This window comes from Lissotriton vulgaris, chromosome 2_1 (genome assembly GCF_964263255.1).
Source record: "Lissotriton vulgaris chromosome 2_1, aLisVul1.2, whole genome shotgun sequence".
NCBI classification, from domain to species: Eukaryota; Metazoa; Chordata; class Amphibia; order Caudata; family Salamandridae; genus Lissotriton; species Lissotriton vulgaris.
In genome coordinates this window covers 904194611-904207272 of record NC_141687.1, presented here as the reverse complement: position 1 = coordinate 904207272, position 12662 = coordinate 904194611, and the positions used below count along the sequence as shown (strand labels likewise).

Below are 12662 nucleotides of genomic sequence, written 5' to 3'. Positions count from 1 at the left end.
GTAGGTTATTTTCAGTTTATCGCTTCCATGAGGGCTGCATATGGGATCAGGTGACTCCTCGGTATACGCAGCGCTCAGCCACCGCGGGCACACGGGTTGGGTGGAAACAATAGGCAACGCGGGCACTCGGGGAGACTTCTGCCCCGTTGTCCTCAGTTGCCCTGGACGCGGGGAGACTTCTGCCCCGTTGTCCTCCGTTGCCCTGGGCTTCGCTGGGCGGGGAGGCATGGCGTGACCATGCGGGGACGCCGGCGGAGGGAGGGGGCACGCGTGCCTAGTCGTGCTACCGGTTCCCGGGCCCACTGCGCTGCCACCGGGAGGCAGCCCAGCCCAGACACTGCTGAGCACCGACCTGTAATCCGGAAGCTTTTCCTGCATCCTCTCTTTCGAGGTCGGAGCAGCAGAGGAGGAGGGTCCGGCGATGCTGCACGGGGTGAGTACCGCGCCCACACATGCCAGGACCCTCTGCCCCGTGGACCGATGTGCGTGAGTGGGTCCCCGGCGCTGTCTGCTGCGCTGTATTTCATTGTATTGCAGCGTTTATAGAGCGCTCACTTATGTGGTGCACTTAAGCCACCAACATGTGTAGCACGCTATGCTAGGAAGTGTGTGTGGTTAGAAGGGTTAGGTGGGCGAGCTAACAAATTTACAGGGAGAGTAAAGTAACTAATATTTTTGAAGACTTTTAAAACCTAGCGAGTGTGTGCGTTTTTGTCTATGTGTATGGAAAAATGACTGGTGAAATACAACGGACGCGTCACCATAACCGACTGAAACCACCGGTACCCAACTATATAACGTAAAAGACATTTATTAGGGATGTGTAACACCCCTCCTGAAGCTACACCCATGCCGAGCCCTAAAAATATTTATGCAAATAACGCAACAAACATCAAGTAAAATATGATAAAGTCACTTACAAGTAAAAAAAAAAAGTGTATTTCATTTGTCAAAAGCAATACCAAAAGCTCAAACTTTAACAAAGGCGAAACCATTGCATTGTAAATGCTTGTTTTTATTCTTCTCCCTTGCGCTGTCCCCCCAACACCCGCGCTGCCTCACCACTTAGATGCTACAGCAGCCGCCACTGAACGTCTGACCCCGGTTTACAAGATGTGAGCCAACAACGTGTCTGACTGTTATGGCACATGATGGCTAAAGTGGGCTAGATGATGCCAGTATCTAAAAGAGACAATTATCTGTGTAACAATTGTGTTATTTTAAAAATGTGGCACTCATTAAGAGTTCTTCACTTCAGTAATGTCAACTCTAGTGGCATCACTTCCTTGGATTATTCGGTGATATTACATATATACTCCCTTTCTGTGAAGGCATCAATGTCAAACAGTGTCTGATGCCACTTCCGGCCCACTGACATTTTGTTGACTAGATGCCCATCGTACGTTTTACATAAAGTTAGCATTCAGTTAAAATAATGGCACACAAGCTTATTTCTTAAAGTATTATACACCGAAATCTGTTAACGACTGACTAAAGAATTAAAACTTAAATGAAATATTTCCGACAAAAAAATTAATTACGTGTATGGTCATCCAAGCAACCTCTGGCCCTCTCTCAGCTGTCTTAGAAGGAAGAGAAATATGCAGCCTTGCGACACACGAGGATGTAGCGCTGACACAGAGGACGGCAGGAGTGCGCAAGGCCTTTGATCAATCAGGCTGGGGACGGAAAACAAAACTGATAAATAATGCGCTATGCAGAGAAGGAATCCGGGGGAGCAAACAGGATGCCATTTACGGATGATAGAGAGAGCCGTGTTTGAGCCGCTAACAACCAGCCCGAGTACAGTTGTTCTGTAAATAAGTGATGTCTCCGAGCCCTGCTGCTCGCTGGTGTGACATGCACACCCTGCCAGTGATGATGTCGCTGCAGCCTGCCAGCCTCCCAGTAACCACTCCACCCATCCCCCCTCCCCCGAGAAATTTCTGTGAGATACAATTACTGCTTCTATAATTTGTGCTTGTCCGGTCCCTTCCTCTGCAGTGCACAGAGAGCCCCGGATGGCGCGTTGTGGTTGAGGAGACAGAGAGTGAGCATAATTTCATGCTGGATTCGTCTTGCTTGAAGGTAGCTCAGTGTGTTAAAGTGCTTGTTGCAGAGTCTTACTCTTTCAGTCATTTGCAGTCCCATAAAATGAGTGCCATTGTCTTGTTTAATTAGGACACCCATTGTTTAGGCACTAAATTAAGATTAAGATAGACTGTGTTTAGAACTGTAAAATACACACCAGGACCTAATGAATTCATTTGTACAAATGTATTGCTTGTATATATGAATTTGTAAATATCACTCTCCTTATTGCTGTTTTTCCATTCTTTTCAATTAAGCACTCTAGAACTCTATCTTTTTGCACGTCTCCTTTTGGGCAACTACAAATGCTTTTTATGAGACAGAAATGTAATGAAGTGAATTAAAATTGCCCTATGCTTCTTTGAATGTTTTGCTGTTGCTTTTTTGCTTTGTTTTTCTGTGGATAAAATTGACATTAATTGGATCGGGCTAATTTTGGTATATATGCCCATTGAATAGGTGAAAGTTTAATTAACTATTCGATTAATTTGGTTCTTGTCCAAAGAATAGTTGGAGACCATTGTTTTTGAATGACAAGAAAAGAGAAATCTGTCAGGATGTGGTTTGAAAGAAAGTATTGGATACAGACACAATTACTCATCAGTACACTTCATTCTCACACAGCCTTCACTCGTGTGAGGCGTTGCCTTACCCATGGCAGGCAGACTTGTAAGTTAACTTTCCACTTTTTGATGACATCTGAATCTTTGCTGTTTACGATTCGTCTGACTCTGCTACCTATGTGGCTTGCTCGACTAGTTTCATAGACACGCATGCTATTTTAAACCAGTGGTGCGCGCGCACCACAAAGGAGCCGACGCGGGAATCCTAACCAGTGGTGCGCGCGCACCACAGAGGAGCAGGGGCTAGGGAGCGCGGCAGCGAAGCGAACGCGCGCTGCTGCGCGTGCTGGCCACCAACGGGAGTGGGCGGAGCAAAGGTGGGACATGCGCCCGCCTTTGCCCAATTGCGTGCTGGCTTTTTAAAAAAAAAAAGACCTCAAAAGCCAATCAAGCCGCGGAAAGCAAAACCACACGCACGAGCGTGTGAGCAGCTTTCAGAACCCTACACAAAAGGACTCTCGGTGCACAAGCAGTGTTGCGCATGGCAACGCGAGCACAATCCCTAAAAAGAGCAGTACACTTCATTGACAACATTCGCCCACTGAAAAGGTGACTAGATGAGGCCTCGCGAAAACCTTCAAGATCTCACCAACCTTTTACATACTTATGGTCATTCTCATGAAATGTTTTTTCAGTTAAGATACAAACACTTAAAAGGGGCATTTCTTTCTCTCTCACTGGAATCCAGTATAAGGTCTTACAAATTAGCAACATTTAGTCAGCTCTTCGTGCCTTTGATATCTTTAAGTTCTGAAATTCCTTACTGTAGAAATCAATAAAGTCTGGTAGACAGCTCTTGTAGTTGTAGTTTATTCTTCAAGTTACATCTTGGTAAATTCCAATGTAAGTCTTAATATAAGCCCCACCAGGAGCAGCCTCCTTGCTGCTCAGACCATCTTCTCCAACAGCTCCACCTTCAAGTACAAACATCCATAACATTCCAAATGACATCATATAGCTAGAGCACCAGGCAGAGAACCAGGGCCAGGGAGATGCATTACATAAGAAGCAGATTACTACACATCTTCCCCTTTATAATATTTAACAAAATGAAATAGTATACACATATATAAACATAGGAAGAGAAGATAAACATTCCAGAAGGAAACGTAAAGGAACACCATAATAACATGAGTCAAACTCTCCTTATGTAATAATAATAATGTAAAAGCAATGCAATAATGAGAAAATAGTAATGTAAGTAAAGTAATAAAATAGCCTTCCCTATGTAATAATAATGATGCAATAGTAATAATAATATTAAACAGTAAGACAGCCTTCTCTATGTAATAATAATGATAATAATAATGACATAGTAAATGTATTAATAAAAGTAATAAAGTAGTAATATAGAAGTCGTAAACTTAAACAAATGCCAGGACCAGGGAATACCATACGCCCTCTACTGCACACACTATAATATACCGTCCAGTTACCAAGAACACCCTCTACTGCATACTATTGCAGGACCAGGGAAATTTACATATCTAATGCACATACCATAATGTTCCGTCTGCATACTAGTGCAGGACCATTAATACACAGTAACCTCCCAATGAGGGAACACATATCTCTTCGTAAATGGGGAATCCACCTCCCTATAAACCACCACACAGAGTAACCCAAGGGGGAATCCACCTCCCTATAAACCACCTCACACAGTAACCCAAGGGGGAATCCACCTCCCTATAAACCACCACACACAGTAACCTCCCAAGGGGGAATCCACCTCCCTATTGCCACACACTCGCAGTAACCTCCCAAATAATTGTAAAGGGGGAATCCACCTCCCTATAAACCACACACTCGCAGTAACCTCCCAAATAATTGTAAAGGGGGAATCCACCTCCCTATAAACCACACACTCGCAGTAACCTCACAAATAGTTATAAAGGGGGAATCCACCTCCCTATAAACCACACACTCTCAGTAACCTCCCAAACAGTTGTAAAGGGGAATCCACCTCCCTATAAACCACCACACACAGTAACCTCCCAAATAATTGTAAAGGGGGAATCCACCTCCCTATAAACCACAAACTGGCAGTAACCTCCCAAATAGTTGTAAAGGGGGAAATCCACCTCCCTATAAACCACACACTTGCAGTAACCTCCCAAATAGTTGTAAAGGGGGGATTCCACCTCCCTATAATAATACTGTAAAATGAAAATACACATTGAGTATCAATTTAGAATGACATGTTGCAAATCAAAAGCAGATGTACATTACATTGGCATATATCACCAAATTCAATGAAGTGTCACTAAGTGACTTAGCCGTCATCACATGCTGCACAACAAACGAGTGAGTGACTTAATACTTAACAATCATCTCACACAGTCCAGTTCTGGGTTTCCTATTTCCTTTGACCCATACTCTAACTCCTTATAGCAATATTTCATTAGAGTTCCAGTTTTGAATCCTCCTTTCTCTCAGAATGAACCAATGAATTCCTTTTCTTGGTGCCATTGCACTCCATAACCAGAAGATGGCGCTGTTGCACTAGTTCTAAGTTTTCCAAAGTGACATTCTCAGTAATATGTAGTGTAAATGACAGTACCTGTGACGATCTTCAGGCAGCAATGCCCTTGGCAACCCTCACATTAAAATCATCTTTATCACTAGTACTTGACTCACAAACTTAACTCTGATGGCAATCCAGGTCAGCTACAGAGCACAGAGACACAACAACAAACTGGGGCCTTCTTGCAATTCCATTTAATACCATGGAGACACCAGTCGTGGTTGGCAAACACTGCACAGTTACAATAGACTGTGCAAAGGCCTGTAGACTACAATCCAAAGTTTTCTCCACATTTGTTGTCTGTCACATTTTTAACAGCTGGGCTTAATGATTCTTTAAAGGCATGTGATCAAAATCTGCAATCATTGCTCACAGTTGAAACTGAAAATTGTTGTTGACTGCAGTTTTCTCCACATTTGTTCTCTGTCACATTTTTAACAGCTGGGCTTAATGATTCTTTAAAAGCATGTGATCAAAATCTGGCCTGATTATTTTCTACCATGTGCAGCCACTTCTCATCAGGGCACACCAGAGCCTTGTCAGCATTCAACACCGGGGCATGACCTTCGCCCCTACCGGGGCTCGATTTGTGCCGCCAACATCACTACATCACTTATCCCATTTCAACACTTGGAGGTTGATTTAGCACATACCTCTTCATTGGGCTTCAGTTTTAAAACAAGACTGCAGATGCACATTACAGTTTCATACACAGGTGGATCTGGCACCTAAAATTATTTAGGGCGACTGCTGTCAGGGTCACTGGTGGGGCGGGTGCCAGAAAGCTTAAATAGTTCAATGTCTTTAGTAATATTAGTACCGTAAATTCCAGTAGCCATCAAATAGCCTTCTTTTCTCCATGCGTACGTTCTTTTCCTTTTAAATCATCGCCAATGTAGAAATCAATAAAGTCTGGTAGACCGCTCTTGTAGTTGTAGTTTATTCTTCAAGTTACATCTTGGTAAATTCCAATGTAAGTCTTAATATAAGCCCCACCAGGAGCAGCCTCCTGGCTGCTCAGCCCATCTTCTCCAACAGCTCCACCTTCCAGTACAAACATCCATAACATTCCAAATGACATCATATAGCTAGAGCATCAGGCAGAGAACCAGGACCAGAGAGATGCATTACATAAGAAGCAGATTCCTACACTTACCCACATTCTTTGTCATATCCTCTGTGAGACATTGCAGCAGTCCACTTTCAACAACTTCAGGATCTGGACGATGAGTGCCTCTTCTGCCTTTGAAAGACACTAGAAGACATTAGACTGCAGTTGCCTGGTGAGATCACTTGAATTAATATCCTCCAGTGTTAAGCGAGGGTCTAACACACCACAAAGGTAATGGCTTAGCTTGGAATATGAGATATTAGGACCCAAGTTTTTCACTATAGATGACAAGAATCAATTGCATTGCTTACAAATTGTGTTTTTTGGATGATTCTAGTCTTTGCCCAGTTTCCCTGCCTCTGTCTCACCAGCTGAGATCTACTCTCTACACTGGGTTTAATAGGAGAGCAGTTTAACATCTACATGACACCCTTGTGGGAGAAGATAGGGGCTCAGTTTTCATGTCTCACACATTGAGAAGAAACCCAGCTGCACACTAGGTTCGTAGGAGAGGGTACTGTCCAGATAGTACACGTGACACGTGCCATAAAGAACATATAAATATGGTTTAAAAAGAATGCTCTGGCAGAAAGCTTTCAAGACTGTTTCTATGGAAGCACTTCTTAAATTGTGCAGGGAAATGCTTGCATTAATCAGAGCTATCGCTATTTATGCTGGACACATTCCATTCCATGGGAAAATAACATTGGTCATAGCTCAGGAGCCGGCAAGCATACAGTGCAATGGCACTTCTTCTCTAACCATTTATATGAGCAGCCCCTGACATGTTTTTACTATGTGGGGGCACCCCATGAGACCGAAGGCATTTCGCTTAGTAGAAAGATGGTGGCGGGAAGATTTGAATTAATCTGAACAACTCTTAATTACTCTAGGGTCATTTGATCTTATTTGTGTCTGCACAGAAGAGATCAACTACATGCAAATCAGCCTTATGGTGAGAGACCTTGTATAATTGTTTATAGCACACCATTTGAATTGTGGATTTTACTAGAGGCAGATTTGGGGCAGCGCTGCGAGAACCAAGCTCGGCATCAGATGGGTACCCGGGCCCACCGTGCCGACCAGCGGGTCCCCGGTCTTCTGCTACCCACTTACGGGTGAGAAAGATCCTTATCGCGGGGTCCCTATTCGGGCGCCATCTGATAAGCGTGGCTCAAATCCACCCGAGTGACTTACCGCACTCACCTATAAGTATTCTGTAGAAAGTCAGCCGGACAGTGGAGAAGAATAAACAACAGTCTTTATTAGGCCAAGTACACTCATATGAGAGGGCCCTGTCCGACCTCACTCCAAGGAGTGCGAACGAGAGGACTGACTCTCTGCATCACAGCAATACATTATAATGCAACACAGTTCATTAGGGTACGCCCCTTCTAGAAAATTACTGAAACCCAGACCAGTGAACAATGCCATCATGCAGCAGGCATCTGCACCTGCAGAGGATACATCGCTATCTTTACTCAAGGCCATGGAGCTAGGCTTCAGCGTCTCTGGGGCATGAGAACATTACTGATAAAGAGACTTGTTACTTTCGGCCACAGTAAGCTGAGAAACGAAAACTGCTGTCATAGTGAAATTCTCTATTCCTGCGGGAGGGGTAGATGAGCTAGTGAGGCTCGCGGGCACAGAGGGATACACAAAATGGTGGCACACAAGCTAAGCTAAGGAACTAATATCGTCACACATATATATGGATAATAAGATAGCAAACGAGAATAATTCAACATGAATATGTATACGCACTCCATTAGTTAGCCATATGATGCTAACTTACATATGTCAAAGCAGATGGTTGGGGCATCGAAAAAGTGAATTCTATCAATGCTGGCTGGTTATTGTATCGAAACTGGACATGTATGATGAAGGATGCGAAGTGGGTATTCAGTTTAAGATGGTGACACTTTGTAAATGATCTACAGCTGTCTAGGCATTCAAACCATACATTGATACTATGCAATCATTTATATGCATTTCTTGTACCAGGAGCTACTTTAATCAATGTACATTTATAATTTCAGAGATTACGGTAAGAAGAGAAACACTCTCAATGCTCTCCGGAAGAAAGCACTTGAGAAAAACCCTGATGAGTTTTATTATAAGATGACCAGTTCAAAGCTCCAGGTAATTTCTGCTTTTACTCCTGTTTTGACATTTTTAGGCGGATAGATCTGCTTCTGCAAAGAGTTCTGGGAGACTTGTAGTGTAACGTAAGCTGGTTTGCTTGAGGGTTTTCAGTACAGACTTGTTTGTTCATCATTCAAAAGCTACTTTGAGTCTCAAAGTAAGTTAAGTAACTTGCAGAGAGATGGGAATGCTGGTTAGTAAATATTGTATAGGTAATGTGGAACTTCACCCATGAAATACATTTTTTTAAAATTTGTAATCTGTACTACCTCAGCTGTTCAACTTTTTGGGGCCGTGAGTCGTTACTGTTGTGTCCTGTGGCTGATCTATTTTAAATCACAAAGCAAGCAGTTCCAAAATCCGAGCAGAAGGGCTTGAGTCAGTCATTACGCTGACTTGCAGCAGTAAACTCTATAACTGCAATGCACCCTTTTTACATGTCCTTTTTCTCCTCCTTGGTCCGTTGGATTGAGCAACTGCTTCAGCTTACTCCAGTATGCGAAAGGCGTGTAGAAAATCTAGTGCGCGCATGCAGCAGTTGCTTTTGAAAAAAAAATCTTTCACATAAAAAAACCTTACAAAATGGCTGATAGTTCTTGATCTATAGATATATATATATATTTAAACAATGCTTTAAAAAATAAAAAAAATATTTCTAAAATAACTTTGAGAAATAAATCTACTTTTGTCCTACACTACCGGTTTGTGTATTTATTCATTACTTTTCGGTTTAAATCTATAAGCCATCTCTCCGCACGCTCTCTATTGTTTTATTTATTTTCTATATTTATAGATCTAACGAGGTCACGGGGATTTGCGAGTGGGCATAGTCTTAAATAAAATTAAACTGTCGTCCTTATGAGCACTCCTAATGTTCACAAATGCCACCTTTGACTCACCATAGCCCTCGCTAATTGTAGTTTATTTTTCTTTAGGATGGAGTTCATGTGATTAAGCAACCGGTTGAGGAAACTACAGAAGAACAGCTGAAAGTGATGAGGACACAGGATATTAAGTATGTGGAAATGAAGAGGGTGGCTGAGGCTAAGGTGAGAACTTGTGAGAAATAATGTTATTCTGTATTTCGTACCACAAAATATTTGAACAATAATTTGTAGGCCTTTTGGAAAAATCCTTCTGTCTGTAAGATTTTATTGTTGGCAGAAGTCACTCTGTACACTTCTGTGAGTGACATCTGGGTCTATCCTGTGGGGCTTTGTTAGTAAGGGTGTTGCTAATCATGGCCCTGGGTTTTCAGCTTAGCCTGCATGCAACAAGCCAATTTTGAGTTCCTGTCACAACATGTAAACGTCCAAACCATTCTTTGTGCGCACCCCAAAGTGGGTCCATGGCTAACGAGCATTTGTAACGATCAATGTCATAAACGGAACCATTTTAAAGTGCTGGGTGTAGATGACCTGTCTTCAGTGTGCACTTGGGTTTGTCCAATCCTCAGTATGTGCTTGGCTCTGGAATGTTAATTCCTAGTTTCTGGCTCAATAGGTGAATTGCCCAGTTTGTTGTATGCTTGGCCTATTGTGGTAATTTCCGTCTCCAGATTTACTTTACCCAGTGAATGGATTGTTCAACCCTTTATATTTACTCTTCTCAGTGTACCTATTGCTAGTTCCCTACACCCGTTGCATGTCTGTCTGCATGGTCTACCTTGGGGATGTACTCAGTCCAAGCTATTAATTACTTAGGTTTTTATATGTTTGGTCCACGTTATGGAGGCATACCGTCTGATGTGTTTTTGTTCCATGAATTCTGTAGTATGGGATCTCTGTGTATAGTCCTAATCTAGCGAATAGTCCCGCCCATGTGCGTGGACCCCGGCAATCAAAAATAATCTCTTAAGTTGTCATAAAATGCAGAACTGCAAAGACACTTAAGAGAGAATTTAAAGACAAATAATGCAGCCTATATCCACAGGCTACACTGTCCAGTACTTCAACTAGAAATTCCACCAAAAAAACCACACAAACAGCACAGCCTGCCCATTTTCCTCCATAGAGAAACTTGCCTCTACCAGTAAAAGCCTCTGGAATGATAGAGAGGAAGGCATGGACAGATAAGCCCCATAGGCTGCCATTATGTGGCTTAAATAGGATACTGTGCCTTTAAGAGAACTTTCCAGAACTTCTCCCAGAATGCACAGCAGGTCCCTTTTACTTTCAGTTCTTTTTTCCGGCTCCTGCTAACCGGACCCTGGTGCATTGAGCTCTCCCTTTTTCAAGGGTTTATTGGAATTGTGTGCACTTTTGGTTTTAAAAGTGTTTTCAGTTTGTGTACTTGGTGTTTCCCTTCACTCCTGTGTATTTGTTCAGGCTTTTTAGGGCTCTAAAATGCCTGCTCTCTTCGAGAAGTGCCCAGCATGTGGAAGGAAGAAGTCCAAGACTGATCCACACGACGTCTGCATACTCTGTCTCCCTGATGCACATGTCCCTGAAGAATGTGACATCTGCCAGAACTTTTCAGCAAGGACTCTGAGGGAAAGGCTGAAGATTAGGCTTCAAGGACTAGAGGAGAGACGACTGCAGGCTGCAGGTGGGTCTGGGCAGGCTGGGAAGGCTCCCTCTGCCTCTGCTGAGGACTCTGGGGGGGCTCCCCAGAGGCAGGAAGCCCAGCAAACAGCATCGTCGAGAGGGATGACGACGGTGTGTTCCCCATCTCCGGGTCGAGACGGCGTGAAGGATCGACGTTGAAGGGCCTGGGTAGGCCGCCGTCGAGATCACCGTCGACGGATTCTTCGTCGTCGACGTCAGCGTCGAGCCATCAACGTCGAAGAAGGAGCGACAGGCGTCGCCGCTCGCCGTCGGGGCGACACCGCCGGTCGGCGTCGAGAAAACGGTCGGCGTCGAGGGGATCCTCGACGTCTAGGACCTCGAGAAAGCGGTCGGCGTCGAGAAGGAGTCGACGCTCATCGTCAAGGACTGAACGGTCGACGTCGCGGAGGCGGCGTTCGGCGTCGAGGAAGAAGCGTTCGACATCCCGGCGTTCGACGCCGGAGTCGCGGAGGCGACGCTCGATGCAGGAAAAGCGACGCTCTGCGTCGAGAAGAAAGAGATCGGCGTCTCGGAGACTTTCCAACTCTCCTAAGCGGCGCAGAAGGAGTTTTGGCGCCAGAAGTCACGCTGGGTCTGGTGGAGGACGCTGGAGACGGCGATCACCTACTGGAGGGGCTGGTTCGCAGTCCCCTCCCCCGAAGAAGTCACCGGGCTCGGTGTACTCGGTGGTTTATGCACCACCTCGTCCGAAGACGCCCCCACCTCCTGTACCTAAGGAGGATCCTCCCATCAACCCTCCGCTTCCACCACTTCCTCCCTCGGGACAACCACCACCAACGCTTCCACCTCATGGGCCCGCTCCTCGGTCGGAGATACCTCCTGTTCCTCCGCCAAGGTCGGTGTCACTGCCTCCACTCCCTACACCGCCTAAGGAGACGCCTAAACCAAAACCCCAGGATAGGCCACGGAAGACGCCTCCACGGAGACCTGCGGTGCATCCACGAACTGGGAGATCACGATCTCGTTCCAGGAGGAGGGAACAATTGCGCAACAGGTCATCCACGCAGTCGAGACGACGCCACAGGAGGCGCAGGTCTCGTTCCCATACGGGGTCTTCAGGGACTATTCTCTGACTTTGTCGCAGTCACCGGAGACAAGGGTGTCACCGGTTGAAGATCTGGTGTCCTTTCATGATGTCCTGTTAAGAGGTGCAGCAAAATTGGGCATCTTGTTGACGGTGCCCACGCCAAAGACCTCGGTGATCTTCGAGACGCTGCACCAGAAACATCTGTCTCTGCCATTACTACCACTGGTACCGGGCCTGGAGGATCCGGCCATGGACCTTTTTCTCACCCCGGCGGTGACTAAGGCGGCCCCCTCGAGACTACAGAAAAAATACCGGGCTCCCGACTCGGATCCGGCTTTCCTAAGGGTGGAACCTCCTCCAGACTCTGTGATAGTGACGGCGGCTCGAAAACAGCATGCCACCACTCCGTCATCCTCAGTCCCACCAGATAAGAAATCTAGATGGCTGGATTCGGCTGGGAGGAAGGTTTGTGGGACGTCGGCGACTTCCATGAAGGCTGCGAGTGCCACGGCCTTGTTGGGGCGGTATGACCGAGCCCTCTGGGAATCCCTCCAGCATTTTGTAGAACACCTGC

The 12662-nt window shown here is 45.2% G+C and overlaps 1 protein-coding gene across 1 annotated transcript in view; it reads left to right on the top strand.

Moving 5' to 3' along the window:
* Nucleotides 1-12662, top strand: part of UTP11 (UTP11 small subunit processome component) — a 162795-nt gene that overhangs the window by 34466 nt on the left and 115667 nt on the right. The window contains exons 3-4 of the mRNA XM_086958732.1: nucleotides 8389-8491; nucleotides 9430-9543. Coding sequence (XP_086814858.1) covers nucleotides 8389-8491; nucleotides 9430-9543 — 217 coding nt within the window. The remainder of the gene's footprint in view (nucleotides 1-8388; nucleotides 8492-9429; nucleotides 9544-12662) is intronic.